The sequence below is a fragment of the Triticum aestivum genome, chromosome 5D, assembly GCF_018294505.1.
Source record: "Triticum aestivum cultivar Chinese Spring chromosome 5D, IWGSC CS RefSeq v2.1, whole genome shotgun sequence".
In the NCBI taxonomy this organism is placed as follows: domain Eukaryota; kingdom Viridiplantae; phylum Streptophyta; class Magnoliopsida; order Poales; family Poaceae; genus Triticum; species Triticum aestivum.
Window position 1 is genome coordinate 333,425,922 of NC_057808.1, and position 19,991 is coordinate 333,445,912.

Sequence of the window (19,991 nt, forward strand, 5' to 3'; positions counted from 1 at the left end):
TCAGTTTCTCTCGGAGCAGCCAACCAGCTAGTGGTTGAAGGGGGTGGCTATTTATAGCCTAGGGAGCAGCCCGACATGATAAGACATAAATGTCCTTCAATAATATGACCGTTAGGTGGATAAGATATTTTGGGACAGTTTGCGCATAGCACAGCAACGGTCGGAAATTTGAGGTTCAAATTCCTCAGGGCTATCATGTTTCTCACTAGTAGGCAATCCGCACTGGCGAATTTGTAACTCCTCAGTCAGAACAAATTCCTCAGAGACCAGAAGAACTTCGTCTCTGTTACTGAAGAAATTGACTGAACTGTATGAGATTTCCAATGGCTTCACTCGAAAGGATTGGTAGGTGTAGGATTTTGAGATGAGCATCACTTGGAAACTTTTTCTTAGTTTTTCCTCGACCCCCTTTAACAGTACGGTGTTTCCTATGACTCAAGAAAGGGAAAACGAAACTACGAAAACAAAAGTCATCACGCTTCATGTTCCTCGTATGATTATCAAGTCTTCACGATCACACCAATTTCTTCACTTTCAAAGTCTTCAGAAAGCCAAAGTCTTCAGTTGAAGACATTCATTTTTAGGGGTCGACTTTCTCTGTAAATATCAAACTCCTCATAGACTTATAGACCTGTGTACACTCACAAACGCATTAGTCCCTTAAGTTATAAGTCTTCAATACACCAAAATCACTAAGGGGCACTAGATGCACTTACAATGTTGCACTAGGAGCCCATTTGTTATGGCAATATGTTTTACCCAAGAACTATTGTGAAGGGCATCGTCATTCCGAATGATGATGCTTGTGAGCGCGTGGCTGTAGCTGCATAGATTGAAGAAAATACACTCTTACCCCCCCCCCCCCCCCGAGTTCATATTTTTCTATTGGCCCCCAGTCATCCCAAGCTAGTTCCGCCACTGTTCTCATCATTGCAAGGGTCTCGTGCCGAGTGGTTCACTAACCTTCTCAAACACAGAGCATAGAGCAAACTTCTCTAGGTGGAAGATTCTGAGGCCGCCCAAGGTGGTTTGGGTAGCAAACCATTAGAAATGAGCCACATGGAGGTCCGAGAAATTGTTAATGATGTGCATCATTACGACTTTGATGATGTCCCTACAAGATTTGAGGAACTCCACAATGAAGCCGTGTGACTCAATGCCTTATGATAGGGTAATTGCTTATGCCGTAAGAATTCGGTAAACGGTTTGTCAATGCCATCAAGGATACCCATGATGTTTAGAACCTCCCAATTGAAACCAGTCTAGTGAGAGGCAACCCTTCCCATGGTTTCATTCATAGTTCCGTTTTCCTCGTTCAATGTCATCGATCGTTGTCATGCCACAATCGGCAATCCGTGGATGAAGTACTTCCGCCTTCTTGCATTTGTGTGGATGTGGGAAAATCTCCCTAGGTGAAGGTTATTAATACAAGCACTTGTGCGATGTCACCAACCATTATTACGCCTCAATCCATGGATGAAGTTCTTCTGCCTTGCATTTGTGTGGATGCAATAAAATCTTGTGCTAACATCTCCCTCATGAAGGTTATTTTTTAGTCAATTTGAGATTGCTTTTACCAAGGACACTGCTTCTTCCTTGATCTCTGCATCACTTCAAGCACAATAACCCTCCGAACAACAGGTCTGAATGTCTCTCTTCCTGTGATAGTAGGAAGTATCTCGTTGCCGGGTCAAAATGAAGAATGGCCTCCAAAGCCATGTGAAGTCGAAGCTTTCATGTTCGACAAAAGGTTCTTGCTCCAAGCCCCGAGGAATCGACTTGTGTGACGTGCACATGAGAAGTTGAGGCAAAGTATTACTCCCTCTGTAAAGAAATATAAGAGCGTTTAGATCACTGAGGGAGTAAATTATTACGCAAATATTACATATAGAAAAAATGGCTCTTATATTTCTTTACGGAGGGAGTACATTATTACGCAAATATTACGTATCGAAAAAATGGCTATTTCTCTTTGCGGGTATAGAAAAAATGGCTATTTCCCTTTGCGGGTCTCAACGGATTCTTCTATACATACAGGCAACATTATACTTGCACTTGACCTTAAAGTCAGTGAAATTCTGTCATCGAGGAAGATACACAACTGTGTATGATGTATCAGCTAACTCTGTCATGTGACTATCTTCTACATACAGTATGTGCTGTCAAAATTTTCTACCCCAAAACTTGGATATCCTTGTGTTCCAAAATATATAAAAAAAAGGCTTAGTTAGATCTAAGAACAAACCTATACACCAATTAGTCAGCATGAAGTATTTCTAAAACAAGTCAAGACAGTCAGCACACATACTCCACCAAATGGCACAAGTATTGACTTCACATTATGATATCTGCTAGTTTCTCTCCAAGATATATCCAGCTTCCTTGGTAGTTTATACGATACTGCCCCACCTGCATTCGCAATAACATTGAACAGAGCTGAGTTAACAATTTAGCAGACAGAAACAAAGTATAATTGCAGTTAAAACATACATACCTTATAATGATGAACCAAACAAATCATTCCTGCTTGACGTTTATGTTGTTACCACGACGATAACAGAGTTCATCTGTCAAGAGTACAGAAAAGAGTAGTATACAAATTTGCCAAGGGTATGAACCCCCACAGCTCCAATCCATCGGCAGCACCCCTCGGTGTAATCAAGTGGCTAGCTGGGTGCTCTTTTTCAAGCAAGTTACAGTGCGTCAGCAATGTGAGCTAACATAGTACACAGTGGAGCAACCCTTCAGTGCTCACGTTTTGTGCAGACGTGATACCTTTGTTGAAACTGGCCTCAGAGAGTACTTTTGCGGGTCCTCCCAATTCTCATGACACAGATGTATCCTTCTGAACAGGCCTCTGAGGGAAGAAAAGGATCGCAAGTAATGCACAAATACTTAAGCCAATCGCACCATCAAACGGATGAAGATGATAGGTACTAATCATCCAGAATGGAGTTTCAGGTTTGAATGCAATAATGCGACTGGTTTGTGTGAGATAACTAGCAGTCATAATTCCAGATCGCAGGCCAATCGGTGCAGCGAGATTCCCTTGCGTTCTTTGCTTAAGCCCAAAAAGCACCAGGGAAAGTAGCACAAAGCCTGGTACTGAAGGTAGAGACCTGCCATTCATTTGTAAAAATGTTAACACCTTCTATTACTTGATCTCACAACAGATCATGCTTGGTGCAAAAAAAAATATATACACCAACCCACACTACTGTTGTACCTTGATCATTTTATATTATAAACATTTTTCAAGGTTGCTACAGAAAGGTCCTAATCTGTTTGTTAACGGCCGTGAAATCAAGCTTTATTTTGTAGGATTGCTAGGCACTTCTATGTTCGACTAACCATAGACCAAACTTAAAAAAAAACTGTACTCCATCCATCCCATTTTCTGCCACTCCCCTCCCCTGCTTGTGTCCTTCACCCAGTTCCCACACCCACCCCACCACAGTACCGTCTGCGGAACCACGCCGCTCAGTTGCTCACGGGTTTTAATGATTGCCCCCCAAATCACACTCAGCTGCTCATGGGTTTTAGATCCCAAATTTAATTACGATCGCCATGAGAACTACCAGTAGTAACATGAACCATGTGCTGAAAAATTAAGTAGTGAAATAACAGAAGGGATGGTGGCTTGACTGGATATACCGGTGAATCAGAGAAAAAGCAACTCCAGACATCAGAATAGCATTGTAGTAACCAAGATCAACTGCAACTTCTTCTGGAAGCCATGATCTGAAAACCACTTCTTCCACCACAGAAATGCTAGTTGCTGTGATAAACCCTCTAAGAGCTGGCAACAATACATTTCTTGAAGATTTGAGAAGATCAAATGGTAAGAATGAAGGCGTCCCTTCTCGAAAAGTTGCAAAGCCAAGTAAAATGCTTATCGAATGCACCAGCCAAACGACAGACACGCCTCCGACAAGACCTTGGAAAAATTCTTGCAGCTGCAATCAAAGGTTTAGTTGTCATGTATATGTGCCAGGAACATTTGACAGATATTTGCACACGAGACTAAGCAATGATCATACCCTTGATGAAGATGCAAGATTCATCCCATATTGCTCAACTGGATTCTCATAGCCACGTATTCTTTTCCCCCATAGCATTACAAGTATCATTATAGAGACATACAGACCAATAATGCAAGCATCCCCAACAATTCCTGTTGAAGCGCTTATTGTCCAGCTTTGAACAAGAGTTGGCAGTAAAGGAATCACAACAGGAGACCATAGAACAAGTACCATGAAGGAAAATCCCATGATCCTATGAATTTGATAAGGGCGAGTTAAGCACAGCATGATAATAAGACATTACCATGAAAATGCACACTCCCTCTGTATGACACTATTAGTGTCAGAAAACGTCTTATATTTTGATAGAGGGGGTAACTAACATGTCTAATCAGCAGAAAATCCACCACGGTAATATATGAAGGGGTGGGTTCAGTATTCCTGATTTCATAGTACACTTTCAGTAAGAAAAAAATTAATCAAACCATTGTTCAAATAACCACTACAGTACAGAACGAGCCATTCATTGATAACACTCGTGATGCTTACAAAATAAGGCTATGCTGATATATGAAACTTATGGTGTTATCATGTCGCAAACTTGCAACTAGTTCTACAAGGTGATTGATTTAGTGTAGGAAACTAAAAAATGATTGGAACTTATGGTTTGCTGATTCAAAATTCAATGCGACCCAGGGGCATCCTGCCAGACATTTTAAAACTTCCATATCCTTCTAACATAATCTATTGATGAAGAAATAACATTTGAATTATGTTTCTTCTCTATCTGGATATATTTCTGGAGAAAATTATAAGTTGGAAGAACTAACCTCTGAAATAAGTTACGTTCGCTGATACGTAAGAACAAGATGAGCCTGTCAGTCAAGCTCAAAGCACCACGAATACCTCCCCAGAGCAGAGCAAGTTTCCCCACAAATTTCAAAATTCCACCTCTTTGCCCTAGTTCAGCTAGAACAGCAACGAGCCTGTTGCCAAAGACAGACATGGTAAGGGTATTCAAGAGACAAAAAAGAGAGAATAAAGATGATAAATGCAATGGCAACATTAAACAGACCTATCGTGATCAAGTTCACCACCACCCTTCTTGGGTACCACTGGAGCTGCAACAGACATGGCTTTCTCAGCAAAGCTTCTCACTAAGTTGTTCTGGCTCTTTTCCAGTTCAGTGTCGTCAAGATTATGCTGAGTGCTATCCATGCTATCATGCTCTTCAGCATTCTTTTGCTGAGATATAAAAAAATCTGTATTGTTAGAATGAATAATTAAACAGAATATTTCAACAATAATAATTAGGAATCAAGAATAACTCAAATATGCAACATGGAACGCACTGTAAGGAACAACCTTTGTGCACTCTTGAACTTGTGACAACTGATCAATGAGAACTAGTACCTAATACTACAGATATTTGGACTATGTTCAAACAAAAGGCTGAGCCGGACTCCAGTATCCATGTGTTCTATTCCCATCCAGCTTAATTATGAACAAAAATGAAACAAAATGGCATTATTTGCTTACTTGATGATGTGCTACGAATGCAGAAGCACCTAGGGCAGCCGTTACAGCCCCAACCATCATGCCTTTACCATCTGACTTTGTTATCTCCTGTTGCTTGTGCTCACCGGGTTTTTCGATATAATGATCTGTATTTGTTTCTTTTTGTGTGCAAAGATCAGCATTTGCTTCTTTCTGTGTGGAAAGATTATCTATATTTCCTTCGCCGGCATCCTGAACAATAAGATCCTCATCCAAAATTCCTGACTTGACTGCAGCTTTTGTAAGGTTGTCATGCTTAGAAACACCAACGTGGAAGTAGTTTCTCAAGGACGCTAAAGTTACACCAACTATCACACCCACTGGAAGAACCTTTCTCAGATCATGAGATCGCAGAACTGCAGTTGATACAGCTTCAACAACATTTTCGCCATGGACCACACCAAATTTCACAGTCGTTGGATTCCTCTGCACAGATGTTGCTCTGTATAACTCAGAGTCATGGACAATAGTTCTAGAAACTTGAGTAGCGAGTCGTTCTACATCATGTGCAAGACTTCTTTGAAGTTTGTCAGCTTTTGTTATCCCCAGTCTGCGACCAACTTCAGTTTTGAGAGTATTTGTTAACTCATCAGTAATAAAGTATGTGAGTGTCTGTCTCAAAGCATTACCAGGCAACTTCTCAATTACCTTCCTTTTGGTTTCAGAGTCTGCAAAATTTCGCAGAGCTGAGTATGGTGGCAAAATAACATCGCCTGTCCTAGGTGGAGCTTGGGAGGAATCTGCATGCTTGATCTCTTCATTGACGAAGCTATATTTTCCAGATATAGAAATGTCACCTTGCACATTGTCCATTTGATCTGCTAGTTTCCATTTACCCTCTTGCGGATCAAGGAAAAGATCAGTTGCCGAGTTCAAATCTGGTGACTGAAGTTGCAGTTGTCTTGTAAGATATTCATGAAGGTACAAAGCATACTGCACCTTCAGATAAGAACTGGCAGCTACATCCAACAAGTAATCAGGTGAGCCACTCACCATCTTTGCAACATCACCATCAACATTATTTCCAGGTATATTTCTTTGAGAACTTCTGATTTTTCCTTTCAAAGGTGGAACAGTGTTCAAATCAGATTTTTTCTCACTAAAATTATGATCTTCAGACATGATTGGACGAGCTTTAACAGAAGTATTATGTTGTGATTCACCAGATGATGATGGATTTTTGTCCTTTCTACTTAACTCATTGTCCACATCCACCATCACATCAGACTCTGTCTCATCCACCGGAGGTTTATCGGTGGCTCCATCAGATTTTTCCCTGTCCTCAGAGTCCTTGTGCTTTTGAAACTGGTCAATCATATTTTCAATAACTCCGAACACACTATTGACAGCCATTTGAGTCGAGTCATCAAAATCAGTTAAGGCATCTAATGCCTGTCTCACATTATTAACTGACGGATGTTTAGATTCTTCTGTTTTAGAGATTTGCGTGCTCTGATCAACAACATTAAGTGCAACCTTATCTTCATTGGCATGAACTACATCAACTTCCTTGTCTACCATATTGGACTCTGGATTCTGCTCTGCTGTAGAATCTGCCGACTGCACTCGCTCCCTGGGAGTTCCGTTTGAGTTGGCTGTTGATGGATCATCGGAAAGATGCTTTGGATCTGTTACACTGCCCTGATCGGCCTCTTGCTTCTCTTCACTGCTTTCATTCACTCCAGAGTTATCTTTCTCAGATTTATCGAGTTGAGTCTGTTCACTTCCCGTTTCAATTCCAGTTCCTACAGGTCCAGAAGCTTGGTAAGGCTTTGCTTGTGATAAATCAATACCTTCAGCAGGATTGTTGTTGTTTGAGGTCAGATTAGTATCTTTTTGGTCTCCCTCACCAATGGATGTAATACTCCTGTTCTGGTCAATAATTTTGGCATCCTTAGCTCCACTCTCATGATCTGACTCTTTGACCTTTTCTTGGACCACTCTCTTGGTGGTTGATCTTGCATTAGTCCAGCCGCGCTTCAATGCATCCAAATTGAAATTGTGTCGTTTAGATTGTAAAATTTCAGTCACAGACGACGTAAGCTTTTCACGCACATCTTCAGGTACAGCTTCTTCTAGAGCTTTCACAAGGGATTCGCCTTGTTCTACTGCCACCATAACCTTATGACAAGAAAGAAACATGTAAGCAACTTGACGCACTCACAAGACTACAGCAAGCAAATTTGAGTTTTCCTATTAAAAACTCAGTATTTCTATAAACATCATAATTTACACGATGAACAGAAAAGAACGTTCCATGACTGGCCTATGACCTTGGAATGGAATGCTATAAGGCATGGAGAAATTTGACTCAACAGAAAATATTATCTAGATCTGCTATACCTTGTTCTTTTGATCATCATCCAGAGTGCCGGGCATTGTAGCATCCAGCATATTCATCACAAGACCTGCTGATTGTAGTACATGACCTTTTTCAACATCTTCAGGAATCTCTTCTAGCTCCTCTTCATCAGCCTCTTTGCGTATCCTGCCTACGTCACCATTATCTTCTAACAGCCTGTTTTTGCTGTTTTGAGCACCAGAATATCCATTTGCAGAATCAGTGAGCAGCCCATTTTCACTGTTTTGAGCACCAGAATATCCATTTGCAGAATCAGTGGGCAACCCATTTTTGCTGTTTTGAGCACCAGAATATCCATTTGCAGAAACAGTGAGCAGCCCATTTTCGCTGTTTTGAGCACCAGAATATTCATTTGCAGAATCATTGAGCAGCCCATTTATTCCATGGGGAAAATTATTAGAGAGAAAAAACTGAGCTTGCTCATGAAAATTGTCATCTTTGGGGACCTTCTTATCATTCGGTTGAGGTACGGTGAATGCTAGACCTTTGGATGGGTTAACAGTGATATCCACATCTTTGATAAGCGGATGACGACCCTTAAGAAGAGCAAACTCCACTGCTGACAACCACTGCATAAACCCAAAGACCAATTTAACGTGACAGCTGAAATGAGCAACATGACAACATGAAATAAGTAATTGCAGAAGCGATCCATAAGAATGCTAAATACCATGGAGACTGCAAGCAACAGAGTTTGGTGCCATCACTTAAAATGGATCAACTCATGCATCTAAATAAGTAGTCAAATAAACACTAGTAGATCAGAGAAGAGGGATAAAGCAGTCTCAAGAGAGTCAGCTAACACATTATGAGTAAGCATGCAAGTGTGCGTGCCCACACACATAACAATCACGTTTTGTTGTTCTTTATGTGGAAACCTTCAACAGCAGGGAGCTGGGGTAGAGATCACGTTGAAGATAAAATATAAACTCTTCTTTGAGGAGGTACAAAAATGTCTCTATTGGAGTCAAAATAAAAAATGGCAATGTTTACCTCTAGGGTAAGATTCTGGCACCATAATTCAGTGTATCTCTCAAAGGTGAATCCAGTTGAGTGTACACAAGAACAAAGGAGAAGGCTGGTAAAAGGATTTTCTGATATTGAACTGCGCGGTACTGACAAAAGTGGCACAGTCCCATCATCACTCTGCAAGATATGGCTTCAAAGTTAGATAACCAGAAAGGCAGTATTGACAGAGCATGTAGCTGGATTTTAGCATAATCTGGGAGTTAATACATTCACATATCCTAACATTGGATTGATATAAAAAATTCAAAAAGAACATTAGACTGGTATGATGTGTAATATTTTAGGCTTATACCTGTATAAAGAGTACAGGTATTTTCACACCAGCAACTAAAGGCCTCACGCTATTTTCCGAATAGAAGTCATCAACATTAGCAAACCCATGTGAAACCATGGATATTGCTCCATCAAAGTCACGCAAACAGTTCGCCGATAAAGCCTTTTGGACATCAAAGTCTTTATCTTTTCCTTGAAAGAGTTCCTGAAACAATAAAACAGACTAAATGTCCTACTCTGGAGAAGAAAGACTGCTTGCAAATGCAGGCCATCTCAGGGGCAGCTGGCTGGTCAAGTTATTTAACATGCACAGCTTACGCTATTGTTCTGTTAACAAGATGTGGAAAGGAGATACTACTAGTGTGGGGTCACAACCTTATTCGCACGCAGAATATCAACCAAGCCAGCTGTGAGCTTTTGATCAAGAGCGATATTATGAGGAAATGTTCTTGTTGCTTCCTGTAGGTCAAAAGGATTGTCGATACAAACAGCAGCCGTAAGAGGAGTAGACTCTCCAGCTTCCACAAGGTACTTTGTCAGCATATTGGCTCCATAACCCCACCCAACACCCATTATTGTCGTCCATGGCCTTTTGCTGTTTATAAAGCGGATCGTTGTGCAGATGTCATCACTGTCAGCCGCTGTAAATAACCTACATAAGAAGTTTGTTTAGAAGAGCTGCAATTTTAGGCAAGATATATGTCATTGCAACCAGTGGCGGAGCTAGCCGAAAATCACTGGGGGTCGAAACGCAAAAATCATCAGTGTTGCAATAATGTTCCTCTATAGAAGGGGTGAATTAAGTCGACGGCATAGCAATCACTAGAGGTCCCCTGATGTTTCCGGATTACAAGAATTCTCAGTATCACAAATGATTGCTTACGGCTCGATAAAATAACAGTAACAGGTAAGAAACTAGTACAGTAATACTATGCTTCGCTACACTGGCTGAACTTTACTTGACAATATCACGTTGCAATAACAAAATACTCCCTCCATCCCATAATATAAGATCTTATTACATTCAATATACTCACATATTGGATGTAATAACATCTTATATTATGGGACGGAGGGAGTACTTCCTACAGCTTTGAAGCTGCACTTACTGATCTGTTTTGGCTCTCATAAACGTAAATTTTCTATAGTACTACTATAGCCTTGGTCTCAGAGAGGGGAGTACCAAAATTCAAAATTATGTACAGACAGCAAGCATATGCTATTTCCTATAAGAATATATCTTGGTCAATTTAGTACTCAAGTTTGTAAATATGATCCAAGCAACAAATAATATAGCCATTTCCAGATACATACAGTTCACTCTTAATCACTGTTTCTGCCACCGCGATATAATAGCCGGGAAATTGGGCATACAGAACTGTTTCTGACGCCTAGTAATTTACTCCAACAATGATATGCGTGCTAACTTTGCGGAATCGCAGACTGTGAAAGAGCTATGGTGACTAACTTCACCTTGGTGTAGTAAGCGGTGATCCGCCGCAGCCTCTGGGGTTCATGACAATGGGGAAGTAGCCATTCTTGAGCGCATCCAGCACGAACATCTCGATGCCCCTGTCCATGCTCCCCTCGGGGGTGCCGGGCACGAGGAGCACCGTGGAATCGAGCCCATGCTCCTTGTCCAGATCCAGATTAGCAGGCCAGTCAAGCGCGATCACCCCGCCGTCCTCCAGGGGGATGCAGAGGCGCTGGTAGGACACCTCGCCGGCGCCCTGCCCGGCGGGCGCGGCGGGGATGCTGCCCCGGCTGAGGTTGACGTAGTGGCGGTCCTGGGTGAGCAGGCGCTCGTTGACGCCGTCGAGCAGCACGCCCCCGTCCTCGAAGGACACGGACGGGCACCGCAGCAGCACGCAGCGGTTGAAGGGCGTCGGGCTGGTGAAGAGGATCCACTCGCCGGCGGCCGCGGCGTCGTCCTCGTGATCGGGGGAGCTGGGGGGTGGGAGGCCGCTCCGGAGGTAGGAGGACGGGGAGGCGATGGAGGAGACGACGGCGGCCGCGGCGGCCGCCGCCGCGGGGCCGACGAGCGCGAGCGAGGCCGGGAGGCTCGCGAGGAGGTCGGAGAGGGAGGCGCGGAGGCGGGCGTGCGGGCGGTGGCGGCGCCGCCGCTGCCGGCGCCGCAGCACGAGGAAGAAGGGCGCGGTGGCTGGGGCGGCGCTCCTGCGGGCCGCGGCGGCGGGGAAGCGGGGCGGCGGCGGGGAGGGGACGGGGCGGAGAAGCATCAGCGGAGAGCGTTCGGGAAGCTGGTGGTGGAGTGGGGGGCGGCGATGGAGGGAGCGGAGGGAAGCGGTGGTGAGGAGAGGCGGAGCCGGATTGGCAAAAAGGGGAGGACGGGACGTCGACGGGAAGCAAAGGGCTCCTGGGCCTTTCGAGCGAAAAGCTCCGGCAGTTCGTCGCTATACCGGCGGGGCGGGCCCACGGGTCCGTGTCGCTGGTGCGTGGGGCCTGACCGCGGCTTGGCGCGCGCCCGTCGGCCGAGAGCTACGCGTACGGTGGCGGGGAAGGTGGCTTGCGTGGGCCACGAGGAGCGGCTTCTGGTGGGCGTGGGCGGGAGCGGGGAGGGATGTGGCGGTGGAGACTGGAGAGCAACGACCGCGTGGGCGTGGGCGTGGCGCCGAGCGCTGGCGGGCATGCATGCGGTGCCGTGCGTGCGGGGCTGAGTGCCTGGACAGACGGGAGGAACGTTCGAGCGGCTAGCCGGGGTTTCCCGGCGCGTCTTTGGTCCCTCCCGTGCATTTTAAAATCCAACTGAAAATCAAACGAGCATATCTGTACTAAGTACTCTCTCCGTCATTAAATAAGAGTCACAAGCTCAGTACTCCCTCCGTCTTTAAATAAGTGTCTTGGTACTCCCTCTATCTTCAAATAAGTGTCTCAAGCTCAGTACAATAAAGTTGAGACACTTATTTAGGAACGGAGGAAGTACTATACAGTGTATGTGTTTTAAACTTTTAATTTTTATAAGGTCAAAAAGCAACTCGGATGACTCAAAACGGGGGATTCACAGCTACAATAGCTGCAACGAAGGCACCACTCCCTCCATTTTTATATACAAAGCCACAAACTCATATTACAGGTACTAAGGTAAAATTTAATGCATACTTTGCAAGCCAACTTTTTTTTCGTTTACTAAGATCATTAATACGCAACATGCATGCAAGGAAACTGAGTGGAGGAGGTAGCTAGTGTTATTATGACGACATGCATGCAAGTATTAAACAAGTTGCTAGTACGAGAAAATATCATTAATTCTTTCCTCGATTACTATTGATGGCCTTGTATAGATGCAAACCGTATATTCAATAGCGGCCTTGTATAAATAAATGAAGGAACGGCTTACTTTTAGAACCGTCATCATCCGCCAATGTAAGAAAAGGTACACATGTGTATGCTTGTTATCTATTCATACGTGTAGCTCATCACGGCACACGCACCGTCAACCGGACTGTCTGTGAGTGTTCGCGGTGTGTGCACTAATCTCAGCAGCGAGAGTTGGGAGCTCTTGGTGAAGCTTCGTTTTAGTTACCTGTGGTGCAAGATACTAAGGGCATGTTTGGACTCCCTCTGCTTCGTAACTCCGCTCCGGAGCAGAGAGACATGCTTGGGGAGCGGCTAGTATGGCGCTCCGCTCTGTGGTGGAGGAGTGGAGGGTTGCCGAATATGGTATAAATCTAAACATACGAAACTTTACATACAAAACAGAATTACTACAACCAAAGGCTCAGTGAAGCTTTACATGCGAGGTGCTGACAAAGGGGAGCCCACAAAGCACTGTCAGGCCTTGCCTACTGGTTTTGAGTTGGGTAGTTGGAGGTCTCTTCTAACCGATGCTTCTAAGGTTCCCATGGTGACATAGGCAGTTGATTCAGTGATGGCGGATGGTGGTCTTGAGGAGATGATGAGGCGGCTAGGCATTGAGGACTCTGACCTGGTTGATGTCGTCTACGAGGAGCTGTGTTTGGAGCCGGCGGCGGAGTCCATCCGTTGATTGGCGATCGGTCGGGTCCACACAACCAAAGAATTTGAAAATTTTGGATTTCAAATGTACTGACTTTCTAGAAAAATGTACCCAAATTGAAAGAAATCATTTAAAAAAATACAAATTTGAAAAAAAATCATTTTTATTTTAAAAATGTTCTCAGATTAAAAAAAATGTTCATGAATTTCCAAAAATTTCTCAGATTTCCAAAAAAATTCTCAGATTTCCAAAATTTTCTCAGATACCCCGTAAGGCCCAATTAAATGGACAAAAAACTGTGGAGCAGTTGCCCATAGGACATGTGGCCCAAGTTGGAGCCCATGTGCAACAAAAATAGCGTTGAAAGACCATGATGTCTAGAGCATAAGGTCTACCATTCAGAAACCTAGGGCATGAGAGGCCTCCTAGGGTGACCAAATATTTGAGAAGCACCCCTAACCATGCATGTAACGGCTTGTTTGGGTGAGTATAGCAATAAAAACGTGTGGAGAATTTAGCATGATGTGATTCTGTCCTAGTCCGGGTCGAAGAAAAACACTCAAAGATAATTGTTTGAAATTGTATCACTAAATACCAGGAATATATATGTGATACCAACATTCACGTGATACCATGTTTCAAAAACCAAATTTAAATGTTCAAGATATTATTTTTTGTCCTTAAATGTGATACCAACATTATACGTGATACCAACATTCACGTGTGTCCATAGTCCTTAAATGTTCATACCCAAATTCAAAATACATATAGAGAGAAAAAGAAAGATAAATCCAAACATGGTATCATATGAGTGTATTAGATGGCATGGGACAAAGCCAATGAAAATCGCCTGTTTTTTTAATGTACATTTGTTATAACTAGGTGAAGATACTTGCTGGAAAAAAAAGAATGCTACCCGTCGTCCTTGTGATCTGGGGAGCTGTGGGGAGAAGGAGGCGGGAGGCCGCTCCGGAGGTAGGAGGACGGGGAGGCGATGGAGGAGACGACGATGGCCGCGGCGGCCGCCGCCACAGGCCCGACGAGCGCGAGCGAGGCCGGGAGGTTGGCGAGGAGGTCGAAGAGGGAGGCGGGGAGGCGGGTGTGCGGGCGGTGGCGAGGGGGCGGCGCTCCTGCGGGCCGCAGCGACGGGGAGGAGACGGGACGGAGAAACATCAATGGAGAGTGTTCGGGAAGCTGGTGGTGGAGTGGGGAGGGGGCAGCGAGGGAGGGAGGGAAGCTGTGGTGGGGAGAGGCGGAGCCGGATTGCGGAGGATGTGACGTCGACGGCAAGGAAAGAGCTCTTGCTCCTGGGCCTTTCGAGCGAAAAGCATCGGCAGTTCGTCGCTATACCGGCGAGGTAGGCCCACGGGTCCGTGTCGTTGGTCCGTGAGGCCTGATCGCGGCTTGGCACGCATGCGGCCCCGTCCGCAGAGAGCTACGTGTACGGGAGAGCAACTAATTAACGAGCGCTCCTTCGGGAGCCTCGCAACGACCAGCGCCACTTGACGCGCTCCCAGCCGCCCACCATGTGTCGCGCTCTCGACACTCCCTCCGGATTTTGTTTTTATTTTTATTTTTTCACACGCATTTTCGGCTTTTTAAACGGGTTTTTTCGACGTTTCGGTTTTCCGTCGGTCTTCCTGAACTTTTGGAGCAAAAAAAAATTTCGAAATTTTTTTCGCGAAAAAACGCGGTTTTTTTATTTTGCGAGAGTCACGGTTTTGCTTCTGCAAGAGGCACGGCCGTGCCTCTCGGAAATGAAAAAAACGCGTTTTCTGTTTTTTTTCCTTCCGCGAAAGGCACGGTTGTGCTTTCGCGAGAGTCACGGCCGTGCCTCTCGGAAATGGAAAAAACGCGTTTTCTGTTTTTTTCCTACCGCGAAAGGCACGATTTTGCTTTCGCGAGAGACATGGGTGTGCTTTTGCGACAGGCACGGCCACGCCTCCTCGGAAACGAAAAAAAGTGTTTTCTCTTTTTTTCCGTGAGAGGCACGGTTTTGCTTCCACGATAAGCACAGTTGTGGTTTCGCAAGAGACATGGTTGTGGTTTCGCGAGCGGCATGGGCGCTTTCGGAAAGGGAAAAAACCCGTGCTTCTGGTTCGGTTTTTTCGTCCTTTTTTTTCAAAAAAAGTTCGTCAAAACCTATCAACATGGGATCTAATTTTGAAGATCTCGACGTGGGGAATCCAACGGTGAAAACGGTTCGAGATTTGGACGCACGGTTAAAGAGATAAAACGTTTTGAATAAACGAATCTAAAAAAAGAAAACTCCTAGGTTGCGACGAGTGGCGCACATGAGCGTGTCACTTGTCGCAACATGAGGAGGCGTGAGTTAGCTTTGCAACAAGTATTTCCAGAACCGGGCCTCCCATCGTAAGCGGAAGAACACGGTTAAGGCGCTGCTAAGGGAGAATGGTACAAGATGCACGGACGACGACAGCATGAGGGAGTTGGCGGCCTCCTTCTACGAGAGGTTGTTCAGGTCAGAAGGGTCGGCTAATGCAGAGAGACTTCTCACTCATTTTGTCCCGGTTATTTCTGAGGAGATGAATAACAGGCTAACGGCCCCTATATCGGATGGGGAAATTCAGCGGGCTCTCTTCCAGATGGGACCAACAAAGGCGCCCGGCCCGGACGGTTTGCCAGCTCTCTTTTATCAGCGACACTGGTCACTGTTAAAAGCAGATGTGTGTTCGGCGGTTAGAGGTTTTCTTTCGGGCGCAGCTACTCCGGATTCTTTCAATGATACGGTGATTGTGATGATCCCTAAAGTGAGCTCACCGGAACTTCTTTCTCAGTTTCGGCCAATTAGTTTATGCAACGTGTTATACAAGATTGCCACCAAGGTGCTTGCTAACAGGCTCAAGGTGATCCTTCCGGTGCTAATTTCTGAGGAACAAAGTGCATTCGTTTCGGGGAGACTTATGACAGATAATGTTTTGGTGGCATATGAATGCACCCATGCGATTAGGATGAGGAGGAGGAAGACGCCGCTCTGTGCGGTGAAGTTGGATATGATGAAGGCGTATGACCGGGTGGAATTGATTTTTTTGGAGCAAGTGCTAGCTAGATTTGGTTTTGCTCAACTATGGATTCGCATGATTATGAGGTATGTCACTTCAGCTAGGTTCTGTGTTAAACTAAATGGTGGTTTCTCAAGAGGCTTTCTTCCCTCTAGGGGCTTGCGCCAAGGTGATCCGCTCTCTCCATATCTGTTTTTATTTTGTGTGGAAGGATTTTCGGCGTTGTTGAAGGCGGCCCAGCAAGATAACAGTCTTAAAGGAGTGTCATTTGGGGGCACTGGCCCCCATATCACACATCTTCTTTTTGCAGACGACAGTATTGTGTTCCTCGAAGGGAAGAGTAGTAATTTTGAGGCGCTAAGGGATATCTTGCAGGTATATGAGGAGGCCTTGGGACAGAAAGTTAACCTACAAAAATCGTCGATATTCTTTGGGAAAGGATGTGGCAATGCACGCAAGACTGAACTTCAAGGTATCATTGGAATCAATTCTGAAGCGCTGAGTGAAAAATATCTAGGACTGCCAACACTGGTTGGTAGATCCAAAGATGGGACTTTTAAATATGTAAAAGAAAGTTCAGCAGGTAAGGTTTCTGGATGGAAAGGACAGGGCTTATCGAAGGCGGCAATTGAGGTTCTTGTTAAGTCAGGCCTACAATCCACACCAACTCTCACTATGAGCTGCTTCCAACTCACCAAGAACATGTGCGAGAACTTGACTTCGATCTCGTCTAACTTCTGGTGGGGAGAAGCAAATGGAGAGAGGAAGGTGCATTGGTTGGCTTGGAAGAAAATGTGTTAGGCAAAGAGAGAAGGAGGAATGGGCTTTTGGGATCCGGAGGTGTTCAACCAAGCTCTTCTTGCGAAGCAAGCATGGCGAATACTTCAGTACCCGAACTCACTTTGTGCGCGGGTGCTTAAGGCTAGATACTTTCCGGACGGATCAATCATGAATGCAACTTGCCCGACAGGTGGTTCTTTCACTTTCTGAAGTATCATACATGGCCGAGAGCTCTTGAGGGAGGGCATCGTCGAGAGTTGGGAATGGTTCATCCATCAAGGTCCACCATGATAACTGGATTCCGCGCCAAGGCAGCCTTCGACCGCTCGGACAACAATACATGCCAGGGATTACACATGTACGCCATCTGTTGAACGAGCTTGGTAATGCATGGGATATGGAGAAGCTGCAGATGAGGTTTACACCGGGGGACGTTGAGGATATCAGGCATATTGTGGTGGGGGGCCCGAATATGCAAGATTATATCGCATGGAACTTCACCAAGAACGGCGAGTTTACTGTCAAGTCAGCCTACCACTTTGGCTTGAGCTTACGGGACGCGAAAACCGGACAGCTGGAATCGTCGATGCCTAGCAAGTAGCATAAGGCTTGGCTCGCCCTATGGGACACTAATGCACCGGGGAAGGCCAAGATCCTTACCTGGAGGTTGCTGAAGAACGGCCTAGCTGTCGGAACCGAATTGCACCGTCGACGAATCAAACCCGGTGTGTTCTGTTGCGCCTATGGCAGGGAAGAAACCGTATACCATCGGTTTTGGGCGTGCCCCCACTCCGAGCTCTTTTGGAAACATTCGTGTGAGAACAAGGGGGAGCTTGTTGTCAGGCCGCCGGCGATGGACGGCTCTCTGGCTGGTCTGGCGGCGTGGCTCAAGGCCTGGTTTGCGGAAGCGTGCGGGGCTGAACGGGAAACGATGGTCCAGGCTCTGTATGGTCTTTGTTGCGCGAGAAATGATGCTAGGGACGGGAGAAGGATCCAAGATGCTCGAGAGTTGGCAGAGAAAGTTCATTGTTATATCCAGAAATGGCGTCTAGTTCACTCCAAGGAGCCGGCGATCAAAGAGCCAAGGCGACCGGAAAGGTGGTTTCCACCGGAACCGGGCTGGACCAAGGCAAATGCGGATGGAGCGACGGCCTGAACGGATGACAAGGGGGGAGGGGGAGTGGTTCTCAGGGATCACTATGGTGCTTTTAGGGGAGGAGCTGCGATCTGCTTCCCATGTGCCGGCCACCCCCAGCTCTCGGAGATTCTGGTAGCAAAAAGCGCAGTGCAAATGGCGATCTCTATGGACGTGCAACGACTTCACGTTGAGTTGGATAGTCAGGAGGTGGTGGCCATGCTTCAAGGTGAAGGCAGGAACCTTTCGACGTTTGGCCCGGTTGTGGAGGAGATTAAGGAGATGCTGAGGACACGGCAAGATTTCAAAATAACTTGGGTTCGGCGCTCTGCAAATGATGCGGCGCATGGTTTAGCTAGAGAGGGGGTGTGCAATGATAGCACGATTTATTTTGATTTTCCTTCAGACTGCATTATTCATATTGTAGCGGACGAGGTCCCAACCTTTGTTTAAGTTAAATAAAGTTGCAAGTTCTTTTAAAAAAACAAGTACTCCTTAGCTAGTGATTTCGCCATTACGGTGACTGAGAAGGAGGCTCGCGTGGGGCTTCTGTAGGGCTGGAGCGGGTGCCGTGGGGAGGGATGTGGGCATGTGGAAGTGGAGAGTGACGACCGCGTGGGCGTGGCACCGAGCGCTGGCGGGGCATGCATGCGGTGCGGTGCAGTGCGGTGCCGACCGCTGGCGGACATGCATGTGTGGTAGAGTGAGAGACGGATGCTACGGCTGTGGATGGCTGCAAATGGAGTTCATTAAACAGTGCAGTTGCCTGTCGCTGAGATTCCTACTCGGTGGAAGTGAATTTACTGCGGCTGCCTGGCAACGGTGAGTAAGTAGGAATACATGGCCGGTAGCTGTAGTAAACGAGGAGTTGGACGCCTCGTCTCATGATGTGTATTTTTGTTTTAAATACTAGCAAAAGAGCCCGTGTGTTATAACGGGAGAAAAATATAACACACACTCTTAACCGAACAACCATCACTTAAGACCACAATAGGCTCATCTTCTTTATTTTAGCAACGCATCATATTTATGTTGCCGTTTATCCTTCTTCTCACCGTCGGCGGCGGTGACCTTAATGTTCACACAAACCAAAACGTGTTTGAATATGGTTAATCCTAAAACGTCTCTCTCTCCCTCTCTCCTCCCTCTCCCTCTCTCTCTCGCTTTCTCTCACACTCGCGATGAGAAATCTGTTGTTTTTCCCTGCGACGTACTCAAAGGTATGCATGTGTAGTTCTCGATGTTTTCTTTTCCCTATATGATTATAGTGGGTGTTTATTTGCAATCCGGATCGCCGCCTGTACGAAAGAAAAATGGATCGTGCGCTATAGTTGTAAGTTTGCTGCAAAACAATATTTAAAAGATATTTAACAAATAAAATTAACATCATATTCAGATTTCACACATTTTTCTAATCAAATTTCATATATAACATGTTAAAATCGGAATTACGGTTTAAAATATACGTATAATTTAGAAAACCATTTGTTTGACTTAAATATCTTCCAAAATAATATTTATAATACTTAACAGATTAAAATAATCTTATATTCACATTCTCCATATTTTTCGAATCAAATTTCATATATAACATGTTTAAATCAAAGTTACGGTTTAAAAGATATGGATGGTTTAGAAAAGCATTTGTTTGACTTAAATATGATCCGCGGATGGAATACCTAAAAAGTTAGGTTTTTTTCCGAAAAACTATTATATAACGGTTCGGTGTGACTTAAATCCGGACTGCGGGTTAATTTCATAAAAACGCAGGGGCTTTTTTGCAAAACGGTGCGACGGACAGGCAGAAACACTCCGTGCTTTATTATTAGGTAGAGAC

The 19,991-nt window shown here is 45.1% G+C and overlaps 1 protein-coding gene across 3 annotated transcripts; it reads right to left on the reverse strand.

The window, feature by feature from the left end:
- Positions 1-1,234: 1,234 nt before the first annotated feature.
- On the reverse strand, positions 1,235-11,804 carry LOC123121560 (uncharacterized). Of its 3 annotated transcripts, none has more exons than XM_044541572.1 (13): positions 10,717-11,804; positions 9,619-9,895; positions 9,263-9,448; positions 8,935-9,087; positions 7,923-8,510; positions 5,562-7,700; positions 5,098-5,267; positions 4,853-5,008; positions 4,041-4,275; positions 3,655-3,956; positions 2,495-3,119; positions 2,309-2,409; positions 1,235-1,824 (listed from the first exon to the last, which is right to left on the reverse strand). In XM_044541572.1, exons 1-11 carry the CDS (start codon positions 11,478-11,480, stop codon positions 2,825-2,827), a joined length of 5,265 nt encoding a protein of 1,754 aa, XP_044397507.1. In that variant the 5' UTR covers positions 11,481-11,804; the 3' UTR covers positions 1,235-1,824; positions 2,309-2,409; positions 2,495-2,824. The 3 variants fall into 3 exon arrangements, with proteins under 3 accessions (XP_044397507.1, XP_044397506.1, XP_044397505.1); XM_044541571.1 differs by having other exon boundaries at positions 2,246-2,409; XM_044541570.1 differs by lacking the exon at positions 1,235-1,824 and having other exon boundaries at positions 1,949-2,409.
- Between the last annotated feature and the right edge of the window lie 8,187 nt (positions 11,805-19,991).